The 19,256-nt window shown below is 43.4% G+C and overlaps 1 protein-coding gene across 2 annotated transcripts in view; it reads right to left on the bottom strand.

The window, feature by feature from the left end:
- Positions 1 to 575: 575 nt before the first annotated feature.
- abcc5 (ATP-binding cassette, sub-family C (CFTR/MRP), member 5) overlaps positions 576 to 19,256 on the bottom strand; it is a 49,855-nt gene continuing 31,174 nt past the window's right edge. The window contains exons 16-29 of one of the 2 annotated variants that reach the window (XM_078167434.1): positions 13,603 to 13,806; positions 13,270 to 13,507; positions 12,996 to 13,165; positions 12,687 to 12,833; positions 6,946 to 7,075; positions 6,591 to 6,873; positions 6,322 to 6,508; positions 6,152 to 6,241; positions 5,158 to 5,347; positions 4,770 to 4,929; positions 4,611 to 4,689; positions 4,196 to 4,309; positions 3,962 to 4,126; positions 576 to 3,595 (exon numbers count right to left, since the gene is read on the bottom strand). In XM_078167434.1, the coding sequence (XP_078023560.1) occupies positions 3,494 to 3,595; positions 3,962 to 4,126; positions 4,196 to 4,309; positions 4,611 to 4,689; positions 4,770 to 4,929; positions 5,158 to 5,347; positions 6,152 to 6,241; positions 6,322 to 6,508; positions 6,591 to 6,873; positions 6,946 to 7,075; positions 12,687 to 12,833; positions 12,996 to 13,165; positions 13,270 to 13,507; positions 13,603 to 13,806 (2,259 nt within the window). In that variant the 3' untranslated portion in view covers positions 576 to 3,493. Of the gene's footprint in view, positions 3,596 to 3,961; positions 4,127 to 4,195; positions 4,310 to 4,610; positions 4,690 to 4,769; positions 4,930 to 5,157; positions 5,348 to 6,151; positions 6,242 to 6,321; positions 6,509 to 6,590; positions 6,874 to 6,945; positions 7,076 to 12,686; positions 12,875 to 12,995; positions 13,166 to 13,269; positions 13,508 to 13,602; positions 13,807 to 19,256 lie in introns of both variants that reach the window. The other variant, XM_078167435.1, reaches the window with a different exon arrangement.

The raw sequence follows: 19,256 nt of genomic DNA, 5'->3' as shown, positions 1-19,256 counted from the left end.
AGGTCACCATCATCACTCATTCATCTCATTCATTCACACAGAAAACTATTGAAAGAACATAAACATGACAGGAGAGAGGTGACAGATGACACCTCCAGGTCAAAGGTCACATCTGATTTCATCTCACTACTAAATCATTTTATTACTAAATAATAAACAACTAAATATTCAATATGGGTAGTTTTTATTATTTTATTTTTATCCTGTTTATTTTTGTTTTTTATTCTATGTAATATTTTATTCAATTTTATTTAAAAAAATATATTTTATTTCCTTATTTATTTTTTGTTCATTATTTTCTATGTGTGTGTTTTCATATTTATTATTTATTATTTATTATCTATAATCTAATACAGGTCAACTTTATGAAGATCACAGTGACGTCATATTTGTGTTGGTTATTTTATTCATGGAGGTTTTTTGTTTCTGAGTTTTATGTTATTCATCCGTTCATTCGAATAAGAAAATGGTTTATTGTTGTTGTTGTTGTTGTGTACAGGAAACACAATCAAACATGTTTGAGATAAAGAAACAATATTTGTTATACATGAAGACATTAATAACAAACACAAATGTTTCATCTTAAAATAACTTTATTGACAATATTTCAGACCCCCCCCCCCCAAACAACAAGGCAGTTATGATGTCATCATGCTCTAAGGCTGTTATAAAAACACATGGACATGTTATTGTTTTCTACATGTTTGTTTGTTTGTTTGTTTGTTAAAAATCATGCTGTCATGTGACACATCACATGTCTGGACTCTCCACTTCCTGTGGTGTGGCTTTTATTTTGGCGGTTCTGTCCAAACAGGAAACATTGATATAAATCTTTGCGGAGTTGCGACGACGCCACGAAACAAACACACGAGTTTTAAAAAGAAAAGAAGAAGATTTACACACCTGCAGGCCTCACCATCAATATTCATATTTTATTATTATTTATTGCTTTTATTTACATATTTATCTGAAGGTCACTGTGATGTTTTATCATCTCAGCGTTTTGTGCTGTTTGTGTTGATGATGTCACTTCAGACTCTGGTTCAGTTTAACACACGCATCATCATCATCATCATCATCATCATCAACAGTTCAGGTCATGAAACCAGGACAGTAAGTGAAGCTGCACTGCATTAACATCCTCTGTTTGTCACATAACTTAACTACATGACGGAAATTAATTTTAATACACAAGTTAAAAAAAGTCAGTGTTGAGTTTTAGTTTCAAACAGGAAATAAACAGCAGCCTCTTGGATGGAAGTCCTTTGTCATGTGACTTAAGCACAAAACTGTTTCTATAAGTTACGAACATATTTAAGTACGTTACATAAAATATCTTCTGTATTATGGAGTTAGTAGAAAATGTCAAATAGCAAAATGGCCGACTTCCGGGTGGGCGGAGCTAATGAGACCCAAAAAGAAAAATGTCTGAAATGCTCAGAGACATGTGCGTCCTAAATTTAGTGTATATGAGAAGAACTCTGTCCCAGCTGAGGCCTCCCTCACATCAGGGGGAAACACACTGAAATCAGTCACTGTATGTTCACGTAAAGTTCACAGGTGTCGACATGTGAGCTCAGTTTCACGAGTATTTCAGCGACCAAGGACGTCAGAAATGTTTTCAAAACTGAAAGTAGGTTGGGGGCCCTGAGGAGCCGACGTGTCGCACCCAAACCCAACAACACCAACACCAACACATATGTAAAGTTTAACAATTCTTCTGATCTGACATGACGTCAGAGGGCGGGGTCAGCTCATCTTAAACGCTACAGATCTGTGGTCAATGGAGCTGATCATTCTGATCAATCTGATCAATCTGAAACTCACCAGGACAGTTTGAAGCTGCTTTTTAGATCCATAAAACATCTGTAATGTGACGCAGACTTCCTCTGCATCTTAAAAAAAGCTAATGATGGAGCGGACGACGAGCGGACGATGAGCGGACGACAAGCGGACGATGAGCGGACGCAACGTTACGAGTTCTCCAGAGAGCGTGAGCAACTTCAGCAAACAGACAACTGGACGTACAACTGTTAAAATTTTAGCACAAACTGTCTCGCGAGAGCGTGCAGTCTTTGGACTGACGAGACGATCAATCCCAGTTTTTCTGTCGCTCCTCATCACAGAACATTTCTGCGAACCACAGATACGTTATGTTTGTACGTTATTATGTAGCTTCAGCAATGCTGTTGTTGAAACGTAAAGTTTCAAAACATGTTTAGGTTTAGGCACAAACACGACTTGGTTATCATCAGGAAAAGATCATGTTTGGGCTGAAAAATGACTGGAAATACCTGGAAAATGGAGAGTGTGTGGAGGTGTCACTGATGTCTCAGTAAAAATCAGCCGGTTTAAAGGTTGTGCGGCCCTCTCACCTCAGCGTGTGCACACACACAGTCACATGGTCACGTGTTCCCATGTTCACGTGTTCATAGCGCAGGAGACTCATAAATAATGCCAGGTCGTCGATGACGGAGCATTTGTTATCATCACAGTGGCTGTTTTTGGGTCAGTTTCACACGTTTCCTCTGATGATCAGAGTTTCAGAATGAGTCGTTGGGTCGATGGTACGGCGCCGTGATTTTAAACCGTTCATTTGACCTGTGCTGACGACCTCCCCATCACAGCTCAGCTTGTAACTCATCAGGACGAATTCACGACGTTCATAAAGCGACGTGGTCACAGGCTGAAACAGAAACATGTCAGGACGACGTTTATCAGAGTGAAGCTGTTCAGAACATGAATTTAATTTATGTTGTATTTCCTCTGTGCGCCACCAGAGGGAGCTCACAAACCATCTGACGTTCATTGAACAAACGTCCTCTTTTATTGTATTTTAACTTTTTGTTCATGATTTTAATCATCATTATTTGTGTGTGTTTCATGTGTGGTCAACACACATCATTTTTCTTCATCTGCATTCGTTCACAGGAAACATGAACTAAACTAACTCACACTGAAAGTTATCGTACATGAAACTGTTTTGTCACGTTCACACCAGACGCGTCACGTTACTCTCACAAGATGGAACAGTAGAATATTTTGTGTTGACTCGTGTCATGTCTGCGTGACATCATGTGTATGCAAGTGCCAAAGACACGTGAATTTTCGTGAATTCTGTGCTGCTTAATTTGTGTCATGCGTGTTACGTCCATCTTGTCCATCACGCCACACGGCAGGATTTCATGTGTAATCGTATCTTTACATGTGATTCACTCGTCACCTGGTGTGAACACGACATCAGGAGACAGCATCAAAAATATAAACATGACAGGAAGTGATGCAGATAAATAACCAGCTTATATTTCAGCTCCTGACGCTCTGCAGACGTCCAATCAGATGGCACCAGGTCACCATCACAGTAACAGCTGACAGGAAAATACCAACACACACACAAAACAAAAAAAACGTCTTCCTGTTGCAGAAACAGGAAGTGACATAGAGTTTATACAGTACAGGAACAGCACCTTCATCCTCATCCTCATCCTCGTCTTCATCCTCGGACAGAGATCTTGGTCTCCACGGCAACCATCATGGAGCGAAGCCGAGAGTTCTCATTGGCCAGCAGCTTGGACGGCTCGTCAAACTCCACCACCTGAACCAATCAGAACAGAGCTGTCATCAAACACACACCAAAATGTTTAACATCAAACTGAACTCTGAGTTATGGATCCTGGTCTGGAACAGTGCCTGTCTCTGGTACAGTCCCTGTCTATGGTCTGGTACAGCCTCTGTCTATGGTTTGGTACAGTCCCTGTCCCTGGTCTGGAACAGTGCCTGTCTCTGGTCTGGTACAGTCCCTGTCCCTGGTCTGGTACAGTCCCTGTCTCTGGTCTGGTACAGTCCCTGTCCTCGGTTTGGTACAGTACCTGTCCGTGGTCTGGTACAGTCCCTGTCTCTGGTCTGGTACAGTCCCTGTCCTCGGTTTGGTACAGTACCTGTCCGTGGTCTGGTACAGTACCTGACCCTGGTTGAGCACCATGATGCGGTCTGAGGCGAGGACAGTGTGGAGGCGATGAGCGATGGTCAGGGTCGTACAGTCCTGGAACGAACTCCTGATGGTCTCCTGGATCAGAGCGTCTGTCTCTGCATCCATGGCCGCCGTTGCCTCGTCAAGGATTAGCACCTGAGAGACCAGAGCCAACCAATCAGATGACAGGGGGGGAGGGGGGGTGTCTACCTGTCTGTGTCTCACCTTGCATTGTCTCAGCAGAGCTCTGGCGACACACAGCAGCTGTCTCTCTCCTACAGAGAAGTTCTCTCCGTTCTCCACCACCTCCGAGTCCAACATGAGGGGCAGCTGGGACACCTGACGGACATACAGGAAGTCAGCAGGTGGAGTCTGTAGCTGATCCCGACACAAAAGTGGACGAGGTGCAAAACCTGATCAGATTTTATGGTTGTGATCAGGTTTGGGGACGTTGGAAGTTTATTATCGTCTCGTTTGGGGACAACTTAAACTTTGTTAAAACGCTGCATAAAAGCCTTAGTTAAGTTAAGATTTTCCCAAATAAAGAGTGTCTCATGTTTTCCATTTGACTCTGTATTCATGATGTAACACAGAGGGCGGAGCTACAGAAGGCAAAGCCCTCAGGTGTGTCTGTACTCACACACTCCTTCATGTGACTCCTCTCCAGAGCATCCCAGATCTGCTCCTCCCTGTACTGGTTCAGAGGATCCAGATTGGACCTGGAGACAAACACAGACTGGTCTCAGTAACTGTCTCAGACCATGTCGTTAGGGGGGTCCAGGTCTCAGGTCTGTCCTACCTGACAGTCCCTCCGAACAGAACCGGGTCCTGAGGGATGATGGACAGCTTGCTGCGCAGGTCAGCCAGTCCGATGTCACTGATGTCCACGCCATCTATCAGGATGGAGCCGCCGCAGCACTCCACCAGCCTGAACAGGACCACGCCCAGAGACGACTTCCCTACGGACAGACAGACAGACGTGTCTCTATTAGAGTCTTCTTAAGATGTGACCCTCAGAGACCTGCAGAGACCCACAGAGACCCACAGAAACATGAGAGACCCACAGAGACCCACAGAGACCCACAGAAACATGAGAGACCCACAGAGACCCACAGAAACATGAGAGACCCACAGAGACCCGCAGACACCTGAGACACCAACAGGGACCCTCAGAGACCCTGTCCTACCTGATCCAGTCCGGCCCACGATGCCCACCTTCTCTTTGGGCCGGATGCTGCAGGAGATCCTGTTGAGGACCAGAGGGAGGTTCTCCTGGTACCTCATCTCCACCTCCTTGAGCACCAGCTCCCCCTGCTGGGGCCAGTCAGCTGGAGGGGCCCGACCTTTGACCCGGGCTGGGGCCTCCTGGGACAGAGACTGAGAGACAGACAGGAGGATGACTCATCCAGGCTGGGACACAAACTCAATGACACACAGGTGATCATGTTAATCCCACATGGACTGTTCTCCTTCCTGTTTCAAGACCCTGAGCCACCTTTAAATGGTCCCTGGACACATTTTGAGACCAAACAGTTCTGAGGGCGCCCCCAGAGGAACCACAACTTCCTGTTTGTATTCACTACATCAACAGATGCCAAATCTGAAGAAATTCCCTCAGGTCCTTCATTCCTCAGTCCAAGTGGGTGTTTGTGCCAAATTTGAGAAATTTTTCATCAAGACCTTCTTGAGATATCCTTTAACAAGAATGAGATAAACCAGGTCACACTGACAGTGACCTTTGACCACTAAATTCTAATCCGTTCATTCTTGAGTCCAAGTGGATATTTGTGCCAAATTTGGAGAAATTCCCTCACGATATTCTTGAGAATCATGTCTACAAGAATGCAACAGACAAAGTCCATTTAACCTTTGACCTTTGACCACAACAACCTAAATATAACTGAAAACATGAGGCCTCTGGCCACAGTTATCAGGACATATACAAAGTCTCAGGACAGGTTTGAAGAACTTTGACTGGTTTTGTTCCTGCAGCGCGGACATGATAAAAACATTCTGGTGGTCCAGAATCAGACTCTGAGATCTAGATCTCCACTGGATTAAGAACCCAGTTCAGGACTCTGATCACTAATACTGATAACTGTGCTGGACCATCTAACCACCGACCTAACTGACAAACCCTGAACCAGTGAGACCAGTAAGACCAGAGCGTGCTCCCAGTACCTGGATGTAGTGGTGGATCCTCTCAACTGAGGTGAAGCGAGCTTCGGTCTCGGAGGCCAGTCGGACCGTGAACTGGAACAACCCTGTTAACTGGGGAGGGACAGTTTCATGTCTCATGTCCAGCTGTTGGGATGTTTGTGTCTCAGTACAGAAAGATGTCTTCAGGGTACCTGGACGGCGTAGGAGATGGCGAGGCCGGCGTAGGCAGGAGGGATCTGGCCGTGCATCAGGACCATCATCAGGGCGGTGATGCTGATCAGAGCCACGCTGATGACATCCAGACGGACTGCCAGCCAGCGCATCGCACAGCTGAAGAGGTAAAAGGGAGCCTGGTTCTGGTCCAGCAGAACCTGGTACCTGAAAACAACAACACATTCAGAGCCTCAGGTTCTGGATCATACCCAGGTATCTCCGCCCTCTCCATGGCTGCAGCCCTGACCTGCGGAGGAAGTCGCCGCCCCGGCCGTAGGCCTGCAGCGTGGCCAGGCCCTGGATACTGGAGGTGATGTGGGACATAAAGGGTGACATCGTCACGTTGTCCAGACGCTTCAGTTCCCGGATGAAAACCCTGGAGACGCTGTGGAGTGCCGCAAACAGCAACACCAGGGGACCCACTGCTGCCAGGAACCATGGGAAAACACAGCTGATGACGCCCAGGCAGAAGAAGACCAGGATCACGTTCTGGATGAACATCTCAGCTTGGAAGGGCAGACGCGTGTCGACTGGAGGGAAAAACATAATAAGGTCTCACTACAGGGTCAGCTACTGAACAGCGGCGGCAGTGGAGTCCTTACCTTCGTCCATGTCCTTGGAGAAGCGGTTGAGGATTCCTGCGGTGGGCGTCGTGTCAAAGAACTTCATGGGGCAGCGGAGGATCTTGTGGAAGAGCTGGTCATGTAGCTTTGAGGAGGCGCGCAGAGTTCCCTGTGGGACAGATTGGACACTGAGACACACCTGACAGGTGAGGAGCTGATGAGGTGGACTTGCCAATCACAGGCAAACGCAGACACACAACCATCTACACAAAGAGTCGTCACTGACTGTTCTGGGCCAAGTCACCACATCAGACCAATCTGACCAATGTCTCCCCTCCGTTCCTCAGATATGATGTTAAAACTTGATGTCACAGTGAAGCTGACCTTTGACCTTTTGACCACCAAATTCTCATCAGTCCATCCATGACTCAAATTGAACATTTGTACTGAATCTGAAGAAATTCCCTTCAGGCCTTCTTGAGATATTCGCATTCATGAGAATGAGATGGATTCAAGGTCACGGTGACCTTTGACCACTAAATTCTAATCAGTTCATGCTTGAGTCCAAATGAACATTTGTGCCAAAAGTGAAGAAACTCCCTTAAGGCCCTCTAGAGCTATCGCGCTCACAAGAGTGACATGGATGCAAGGTCACAGTGGCCTTGACCTTTGACCAGCAAGTACTAATTTGTTCATCCTTGACTACATGTGATGTTTGTGCCAGATATGAGGAAATTCTCTCACGATCGTCTTGAGACATCACATTCTCGAGAGCGAGATGGATGCAAGGTCACAGTGACCTATGAGCATCAAATTTTAATTAGTTCACCCTTGACTCAAATTGGATGTTTGTGTCAAATCTGTGGTCTTATAATATTGCGTTGCGTCATTACCATCTGTCCTGCATCACAAATTCTAATTCAAATGAGCTTTATTGGCATGAATGGTATCAACCGTTGTTGCCGAAAGCAGAACATACATACAGACATACAATTCAATTACAATACAAATAACACATTACACATTTTACATTAAGTACATGTCACATTAAATATGCAGAGTGTTATAAGGAGACTGTGTTGTTGTGTTGTTGTGTCTCTCTCAGGCTGTGACATGCACTGACATATTTTGCTGCTTCTATGGCACTGACACTGTTTTCTCCAAGTAGATGATGCATGTTCTCCTGATCACAGAGGGGATCAAAATCTTGGAGTTTATGTTTCATTTTTGAAAAGAACTTGGTTCTAAGTTCTTCATATGTGTTACATTTGAACAGGAAATGTTGCTCTGTCTCCACCTGTCTCTGTCTCTGTCTGTCTCCACCTGTCTCTGTCTCTGTCTGTCTCCGCTTGTCTCTGTGGACAGAGCTCACACAACCTGTCCTCTCTGGGCAGCCAGGTCTGCCTGTGTCTGCCCGTCTCTATGGCCAAGCTGTGGTCACTGAGTCTGTACATGGTCAATGTCTTTCTTAGTTTCTGATCAGTCACGGTGGACAGATAGTTTGCCATCGTATACTGTCTGTTTAGAGCCAAATAACACTGAAGTTTGCTTTGAGTTTTTGTGGTAGATGTCCAATAGTTAATGTAATGTTCTTTTTGTTTCTCTATAATTTGGTGGGTCCAGATTGTGTGAGGGCTGTCCTGAGGTCTTGTGCTGTTAGAGGAGCTGAGCCTCAGGACCAGCTGGCTGAGGGGGCTCTTCTCCATGCTCTCCTCTTGGCATTGCAGAGCTTTGTAGTGGTAGGAGTTGGGCTCACTTACTTTTAGGTGTTGGTAAAATTTGATGGCTCTTTTTTGTATCCTGATCAAAAGGGGAAATTGTCCTAATTCAGCTCAGCATCCATTGTTGGGGGTGTTCCTGTGCACTCTGAGAATGCTCTTACAAATCTCAGTGTGCAGGATTTCAATTGGATGTTGGTCCCATTTTTCAAAGTCTTGATTTACAAGAGGGCCCCACACCTCACTGCCATACAGTAAAATAGGTTCAATTATAGAGTGGAATATTTTCAGCCAGATTCTAACAGGTATATCTATGATTGAAGACTTTTTTCTTCCCTTGTCTCTGAGATCATTAACGGCCAGGTTAAAATTTCCTGTAGAGCTAATTTTGAGTCCCAGATATGTGTAGTTGTGTGTGTGTTCAATGTCAGTGGAGCCCAGTAAGAACCTGTTTGGGTCTCCCTGACACCTGGGTCATTTCTGGAAGACCATAATTCTAGTCTTTTCCAGATTAACTGTCAGGGCCCAGGTCTGACAGAAGTTTTGCAGATGATCTAGTTGCTGTTGTAGTGCCTCCTTAGAGGCAATTAATTTTAGGAACAGACCACTATGCCAAATTGAGTCAAATGCTTTTTGAAATCTACAAAACAAGAGAAAATGTTGTTCTTGTTTTGATGAACATGTTTGTTAATGAGAGTGTGAAAGGTATAGATATGGTCTGTAGTTCAGTGTTCTCACTCTTGCTCAGGACATCATGTTCTCTGAGGAAGTCTTGCAGTCGGCTGTTTAGGATGCTGCAGAACAACTTCCCCAGGTTGCTGCTGACACAGATGCCTCGGTAATTGTTTGGGTCAAATTTATTTCCATTTTTAAAGATTGGTGTTATAATTCCTCTGCTCCAGATGTCAGGGAAATGTCCAATGCTGAGGACAAGGTTGAATAATTTCAATATGGCAATGTTGAATTTCTTGCTGTTAAATTTCAGCATTTCATTTAAAATGCCATCGGGACCACTGGCCTTCCTTGATTGTAGGGCCTGGATTTTAGCCAGCAGCTCTGCTTCAGTAATTTGGTAGTCTAGAGGGTTCTGGTTGTCTTTAACGACTGATTCTAGAGTTTGTAATTTGTTGAGGAGTTCATTTTGGGCCGAATTCAGTGTAATAGTACTATACAGGTTTTCAAAATGTTGTTTCCACATTTCACCATTTTGAATAGCCAATTCTTCTTTGTGTGGTTTGCTGAATGTTTGCCATTTTTCCCAGAAATTATTTGAGTCAATGGACTCTTCAATTTCATATAGTTGGTACATCTCTCTCTCTCTGTCTCTCTCTCTCTCTGTCTCTCTCTCTGTCTCTCTCTCTCTCTCTGTCTCTCTCTCTGTCTCTCTCTCTCTCTCTCTCTGTCTCTCTCTCTCTCTCTGTCTCTCTCTCTGTCTCTCTCTCTCTCTCTCTCTGTCTGTCTCTCTCTCTGTCTCTCTCTGTCTGTCTCTCTCTCTCTCTCTGTCTCTCTCTCTCTCTCTGTCTCTCTCTCTCTCTCTCTCTCTCTCTCTCTCTGTCTCTCTCTCTCTCTCTCTCTCTCTGTCTCATTGTGTCATATGGATTACTGTTAATTTATTATGCTGATCTGTTCTGTACGACATCTATTGCACGTCTGTCCGTCCTGGAAGAGGGATCCCTCCTCAGTTGCTCTTCCTGAGGTTTCTACCGTTTTTTCCCCCATTTAAGGGATTTTGGGGAGTTTTTCCTTTCATTTCATTTCATTTATTTCATTTCATTTATTCCTTTTGACCCGTCCCCGGGGTATAAGGGGCAGACAACCAAAAATAACATTAACAAATCAGGACAGGCGGCAGCCAATGCACAGCAAAATAAATAAAACAGAATTTGTGTACATACATACAAGTCAATGCAAATCAAGAGAAACTATTCAAGATTTTCTTTAAAAGTTTCAACAAATTTGACAAGACCTTTACTTTTCGAGATGACATTAACTTTTGAAACTTATAAATATTTGGATTTGCTCTGTAGAACTGTCCGACCAACTCTCTTCTCTCTTTATCAAAAAAAGAACACACAAGTACATAATGATATTTGTCTCCTCGATTGCCAGTCAAACAAAGAGTACATTTCCGGGGGACATTTGGACGATCATACCTGCGCTCAGAGATAGGTAACTTATGATTTCCACACCGAAACTTAGACAAACAAACTCTTTCGGCAGGTCTTAACATAATCAGATAAGGTTCAAAAGTGAAATCAGTTTTAAACCATTTATAACTATCACATAAAGGGTTGCTTTGTAATTTCTCATGCCATCTCTGCAGTTCCATATCAGATAATCTACGTTCAACCATTAATTTTAAATATTTAGGGTTCATCCGTCCAGCGTCATGCCATAAGTACGATAAACCACAATCATCAAGAATATTTTTAACTTTGGAAATCCATTTACACTGAAAAATATTGTCATCATACAAAGTCTTGAAAACAATAAACACAGTCAAAGAGATTTTTGCTGTATTATGACTAATTAAATGTACCCAAAAGTTAATCATTCTCATGTTTACCTTTAAATCTAAACTATTTCGACCAAACTCTCCATAAATAATACAATTTGCTGTGCGTTTATTAACATTAAGTAAACGTTTCAAGAAAGATCTGTGAAGCATTTCAATTTGTTCAAGTTCATGAAATCCCCAGACTTCACTTCCATATAAAAGAATAGACACTATAAGCTGGTCAAGTAACTCGATCAGCTGTGAGGGTCATAAGGACAGAGGGATGTCGTATGCTGTAAAGCCCTGTGAGGCAAATTGTGATTTGTGATATTGGGCTTTATAAATAAAATTGATTGATTGATGGCTTTGACTCAAATTGGACGTTTGTGCCAAATCTGAAGAAAATCCCTCAAGGTGGTCTTGAGATATCACATTCACTAATATGAGAGGGATGCAAGGTCACAGTGACCTCTGACCTCTAAATTTTTATCAATTCATACTTGAGTCTAAGTGGGCGTCACAGGTCAGTGAGGTCACAGGTCAATGAGGTCACAGGTCAGTGAGGTCACAGGTCAGTGAGGTCACAGGTCAATGAGGTCACAGGTCAGTGAGGTACAGGTCAATGAGGTCACAGGTCAGTGAGGTCACACATCAGTGAGGTCACAGGTCAATGAGGTCACAGGTCAATGAGGTCACAGGTCAGTGAGGTCACACATCAGTGAGGTCACAGGTCAGTGAGGTCACAGGTCAACGAGGTCACAGGTCAGTGAGGTCACAGGTCAGTGAGGTCACAGGTCAATGAGGTCACAGGTCAGTGAGGTCACACATCAGTGAGGTCACAGGTCAGTGAGGTCACAGGTCAGTGAGGTCACACATCAGTGAGGTCACAGGTCAGTGAGGTCACAGGTCAATGAGGTCACAGGTCAGTGAGGTCAGACATCAGTGAGGTCACAGGTCAGTGAGGTCACAGGTCAGTGAGGTCACAGGTCAATGAGGTCACAGGTCAGTGAGGTCACACATCAGTGAGGTCACAGGTCAATGAGGTCACAGGTCAATGAGGTCACAGGTCAGTGAGGTCACAGGTCAGTGAGGTCACAGGTCAATGAGGTCACAGGTCAATGAGGTCACAGGTCAGTGAGGTCACACATCAGTGAGGTCACACATCAGTGAGGTCACAGGTCAGTGAGGTCACAGGTCAGTGAGGTCACACATCAGTGAGGTCACAGGTCAGTGAGGTCACAGGTCAGTGAGGTCACAGGTCAATGAGGTCACAGGTCAGTGAGGTCAGACATCAGTGAGGTCACAGGTCAGTGAGGTCAGACATCAGTGAGGTCACAGGTCAATGAGGTCACAGGTCAGTGAGGTCAGACATCAGTGAGGTCACAGGTCAGTGAGGTCACAGGTCAGTGAGGTCAGACATCAGTGAGGTCACAGGTCAGTGAGGTCAGACATCAGTGAGGTCACAGGTCAGTGAGGTCACAGGTCAGTGAGGTCACGGGTCAATGAGGTCACAGGTCAGTGAGGTCACACATCAGTGAGGTCACAGGTGAATGTGACGTCCTAACCTTGACGAAGACGATGCCTCTGAAGAGTTTGAGGAGGAGCATGACTCCCATGGAGGAGGCGTAGACTGCTGCATAGTGTTGCATCATGGGATTGTCCTTCATGCTGATGCTCACCATCGAGCTGTTGCCCCGGGTTACCGTGGTGTTCTGGAGGAGCAGGGACAGAGAAGACATGACAGGAGGAGGAGCTGGAGGAGGAGAAAGAGGAAGAGGAGAGGAAGGAGGCGATGATGGTAAAGAGGAGGTGACGAAGAGGAGGTGAATAGGACATGATGAAGGGGAGGTGATGAAGAGGAGGACGAGTCTCACCCCGCTGCCCTGGTTGATCCAGTAGCTGAGCCACCACTGGCAGAAGGTGGAGCTTCCCACGTTGAGAACGAACAGAACAAGGATCAGCAGGCAGGAGGCGGAGCCACCACAGGCCACCATGTAGTGCCTGAACACGGGCCAGGCCACGCCCCCACACTGCTGCTCCTCCCCTTTGATGTCACATGATCAAACAGTAGAAATCAGTACAACACAGCCGTATGTCTATAAACAGTGATGTGGCGGTGAGGAGGCGTGGGGGCGTGTTTTGTGTTACCGTTCTCTTTAATGACCGCAGCATTCTTCTTCACGGATCCCTGTTTACTGTCGGCACATTTCTTCTGAGAACAGCTGGACTTCCTGGCGGGAGCTTTGATGTACGGAGGGTCTCCCAGCTGGAAATGATTAAACATGGCAGCGTAGTCTCTGTTCAGTTTCATCAGGTTGTCATGGTTACCCTGCTCCACGATACTTCCCTCCCTCATCAGGATGACATCATCGCAGTCCACCAGGTACTGCACACAGACACACACACACACACACACACACACACAGGTTATCTCCATGACAACCACTGGCAGGACAGAGTTCCTGTGCGGCAGAGGTTAACCTGCAGTTGGTGGGTGACGAAGATGACGGTCTTGTGGCGAAGCTGCTTCCTGATGGCGCTGTGGAAGATGTGGTTGGCCACGTGGGCGTCGAGGGCACTCAGCGGGTCGTCCAGGATGTAAAGGTCCCGGTCACTGTAGAGGGCGCGAGCCAAGCTGATTCGCTGGCGCTGCCCACCGCTCAAGTTGGCACCCCGCTCGCCGATCTGAGGGAACGGAGATACATACGCGTCACCTGTCAACAGCTGTTTGATGTGTGTGCCCTAGTGTGCACTATTGTGACAGATCATAGTGCACACTATGGTGACAGATAATAGTGCACACTATGGTGACAGATAATAGTGCACACTATCGTGACAGATAATAGTGCACACTATGATGATAAATAATAGTGCACACTATGGTGACAGATAATAGTGCACACTAATGGTGATAGATAATAGTGCACACTATGGTGACAGATAATAGTGCACACTATGGTGATAGATAATAGTGCACACTATGGTGACAGATAATAGTGCACACTTTTGTGACAGATAATAGTGCACACAATGGTGATAGATAATAGTGCACACTATGATGATAGATAATAGTGCACACTATGGTGACAGATAATAGTGCACACTATGGTGACAGATGATAGTGCACACTATGGTGACAGATAATAGTGCACACTATGATGATAGATAATAGTGCACGCTATGGTGACAGATAATAGTGCACACTAATGGTGATAGATAATAGTGCACACTATGGTGACAGATAATAGTGCACACTATGGTGATAGATAATAGTGCACGCTATGGTGACAGATAATAGTGCACACTATGGTGATAGATAATAGTGCACACTATGGTGACAGATAATAGTGCACGCTATGGTGACAGATAATAGTGCACACTATGGTGATAGATAATAGTGCACACTATGATGATAGATAATAGTGCACACTATGATGATAGATAATAGTGCACATTATGGTGATAGATAATAGTGCACACTATGGTGATAGATAATAGTGCACACTATGGTGACAGGTCATAGTGCACACTATGGTGATAGATAATAGTGCACACTATGATGATAGATAATAGTGCACACTATGATGATAGATAATAGTGCACACTATGGTGACAGGTCATAGTGCACACTATGGTGACAGGTCATAGTGCACACTATGGTGACAGGTCATAGTGCACACTATGGTGATAGATAATAGTGCACACTATGGTGACAGGTCATAGTGCACACTATGGTGACAGGTCATAGTGCACACTATGGTGATAGATAATAGTGCACACTATGGTGACAGGTCATAGTGCACACTATGGTGATAGATAATAGTGCACACTATGATGATAGATAATAGTGCACGCTATGGTGATAGATAATAGTGCACACTATGATGATAGATAATAGTGCACACTATGATGATAGATAATAGTGCACACTATGGTGATAGATAATAGTGCACACTATGATGATAGATAATAGTGCACACTATGATGATAGATAATAGTGCACACAATGGTGACAGATAATAGTGCACACAATGGTGATAGATAATAGTGCACACTATGATGATAGATAATAGTGCACACTATGATGATAGATAATAGTGCACACTATGGTGACAGATAATAGTGCACACTATGGTGATAGATAATAGTGCACACTATGGTGATAGATAATAGTGCACACTATGATGATAGATAATAGTGCACACTATGGTCATAGATAATAGTGCACACTATGGTGATAGATAATAGTGCACACTATGATGATAGATAATAGTGCACACTATGATGATAGATAATAGTGCACACTATGGTGACAGATAATAGTGCACACTATGATGACAGGTCCTAGTGCACCCTACTGTGACAGATAATACTGCACCCTATTGTGACAGATAATAGTGCACCCTATGGTGACAGATAATAGTGCACACTATGGTGACAGATAATAGTGCACACTATGGTGATAGATAATAGTGCACACTATGATGATAGATAATAGTGCACACTATGGTGATAGATAATAGTGCACACTATGGTGATAGATAATAGTGCACACTATGATGATAGATAATAGTGCACACTATGGTGACAGATAATAGTGCACACTATGATGACAGGTCCTAGTGCACCCTACTGTGACAGATAATACTGCACCCTATTGTGACAGATAATAGTGCACCCTATGGTGACAGATAATAGTGCACACTATGGTGACAGATAATAGTGCACACTTTTGTGACAGATAATGGTGATACATAATAGTGCACACTTTTGTGACAGATAATAGTGCACACTATGGTGACAGATAATAGTGCACACTATGGTGACAGATAATAGTGCACACTATGGTGACAGATAATAGTGCACGCTATGGTGATAGATAATAGTGCACGCTATGGTGACAGATAATAGTGCACACTATGGTGACAGATAATAGTGCACACTATGGTGACAGATAATAGTGCACGCTATGGTGACAGATAATAGTGCACGCTTTTGTGACAGATAATAGTGCACACTATGGTGATAGATAATAGTGCACACTATGATGATAGATAATAGTGCACACTATGGTGACAGATAATAGTGCACACTATGGTTATAGATAATAGTGCACACTATGGTGACAGATAATAGTGCACGCTATGGTGACAGATAATAGTGCACACTTTTGTTACAGATAATAGTGCACACTATGGTGATAGATAATAGTGCACACTATGGTGACAGGTCCTAGTGCACCCTATTGTGACAGATAATACTGCACCCTATTGTGACAGATAATAGTGCACACTATGGTGACAGATAATCGTGCACACTTTTGTGACAGATAATGGTGATAGATAATGGTGCACACTATGGTGACAGATGATAGTGCACACTTTTGTGACAGATAATGGTGATAGATAATAGTGCACACTATGGTGATAGATAATAGTGTGCACTATGATGATAGATAATAGTGCATACTATCGTGACAGATAATAGTGCACACTATGATGATAGATAATAGTGCACCCTATTGTGACAGATAATAGTGCACACTTTTGTGACAGATAATAGTGCACACTATGGTGACAGATAATAGTGCACACTTTTGTGACAGATAATAGTGCACACTGTGGTGACAGGTCCTAGTGCACCCTATTGTGACAGATAATAGTGCACCCTATTGTGACAGATAATAGTGCACACTATGGTGACAGATAATAGTGCATATTATGATGATAGATAATAGTGCACACTATGGTGACAGATAATAGTGCACCCTATTGTGACAGATAATAGTGCACACTATGGTGATAGATAATAGTGCACACTATGGTGATAGATAATAGTGCACACTATGATGATAGATAATAGTGCACACTATGATGATAGATAATAGTGCACACTATGGTGATAGATAATAGTGCACACTATGGTGACAGGTCCTAGTGCACCCTATTGTGACAGATAATACTGCACCCTATTGTGACAGATAATACTGCACCCTATTGTGACAGATAATAGTGCACACTATGGTGACAGATAATAGTGCACACTTTTGTGACAGATAATGGTGATAGATAATGGTGCACACTATGGTGACAGATAATAGTGCACATTTTTGTGACAGATAATGGTGACAGATAATAGTGCACACTTTTGTGACAGATAATGGTGATAGATAATAGTGCACACTATGGTGATAGATAATAGTGTGCACTATGATGATAGATAATAGTGCATACTATCGTGACAGATAATAGTGCACACTATGATGATAGATAATAGTGCACCCTATTGTGACAGATAATAATGCACACTTTTGTGACAGATAATAGTGCACACTATGGTGACAGATAATAGTGCACACTATGGTGACAGATAATAGTGCACCCTATTGTGACAGATAATAGTGCACACTATGATGACAGGTATTAGTGCACCCTATTGTGACAGATAATACTGCACCCTATTGTGACAGATAATAGTGCACACTATGGTGACAGATAATAGTGCACACTTTTGTGACAGATAATAGTGATAGATAATGGTGCACACTATGGTGACAGATAATAGAGCACACTTTTGTGACAGATAATGGTGACAGATAATAGTGCACACTTTTGTGACAGATAATGGTGATAGATAATAGTGCACACTATGGTGATAGATAATAGTGCACACTATGGTGATAGATAATAGTGCATACTATCGTGACAGATAATAGTGCACACTATGATGATAGATAATAGTGCACCCTATTGTGACAGATAATAGTGCACACTATGGTGACAGATAATAGTGCACACTGTGGTGACAGGTCCTAGTGCACCCTATTGTGATAGATAATAGTGCACCCTATTGTGACAGATAATAGTGCACACTATGATGACAGATAATAGTGCACACTATGATGACAGATAATAGTACACACTATGGTGACAGATAATAGTGCACACTATGGTGATAGATAATAGTGCACACTATGGTGATAGATAATAGTGCACACTATGGTGATAGATAATAGTGCACACTATGATGATAGATAATAGTGCACATTATGATGATAGATAATAGTGCACACTATGGTGATAGATAATAGTGCACACTATGATGACAGGTCCTAGTGCACCCTACTGTGACAGATAATACTGCACCCTATTGTGACAGATAATAGTGCACCCTATGGTGACAGATAATAGTGCACACTATGGTGACAGATAATAGTGCACACTTTTGTGACAGATAATGGTGATAGATAATAGTGCACACTTTTGTGACAGATAATAGTGCACACTATGATGATAGATAATAGTGCACACTATGATGATAGATAATAGTGCACACTATGGTGACAGATAATAGTGCACACTATGGTGACAGATGATAGTGCACACTATGGTGACAGATAATAGTGCACGCTATGGTGACAGATAATAGTGCACACTATGGTGACAGATAATAGTGCACACTATGGTGACAGATAATAGTGCACACTATGATGATAGATAATAGTGCACACTATGGTGACAGATAATAGTGCACACTATGGTGATAGATAATAGTGCACACTATGGTGACAGATAATAGTGCACGCTATGGTGACAGATAATAGTGCACACTTTTGTGACAGATAATAGTGCACACTATGGTGATAGATAATAGTGCACACTATGGTGACAGGTCCTAGTGCACCCTATTGTGACAGATAATACTGCACCCTATTGTGACAGATAATACTGCACCCTATTGTGACAGATAATAGTGCACACTATGGTGACAGATAATAGTGCACACTTTTGTGACAGATAATGGTGATAGATAATGGTGCACACTATGGTGACAGATAATAGTGCACATTTTTGTGACAGATAATGGTGACAGATAATAGTGCACACTTTTGTGACAGATAATGGTGATAGATAATAGTGCACACTATGGTGATAGATAATAGTGCACACTATGATGATAGATAATAGTGCATATTATCGTGACAGATAATAGTGCACACTATGATGATAGATAATAGTGCACCCTATTGTGACAGATAATAGTGCACACTTTTGTGACAGATAATAGTGCACACTATGGTGACAGATAATAGTGCACACTATGGTGACAGATAATAGTGCACCCTATTGTGACAG

The sequence above is a fragment of the Epinephelus lanceolatus genome, chromosome 4 (genome assembly GCF_041903045.1).
Source record: "Epinephelus lanceolatus isolate andai-2023 chromosome 4, ASM4190304v1, whole genome shotgun sequence".
Lineage (NCBI taxonomy): Eukaryota > Metazoa > Chordata > Actinopteri > Perciformes > Serranidae > Epinephelus > Epinephelus lanceolatus.
Note: the sequence above shows the minus strand (reverse complement) of the source record. Positions and strands in the feature narration are given on the sequence as shown.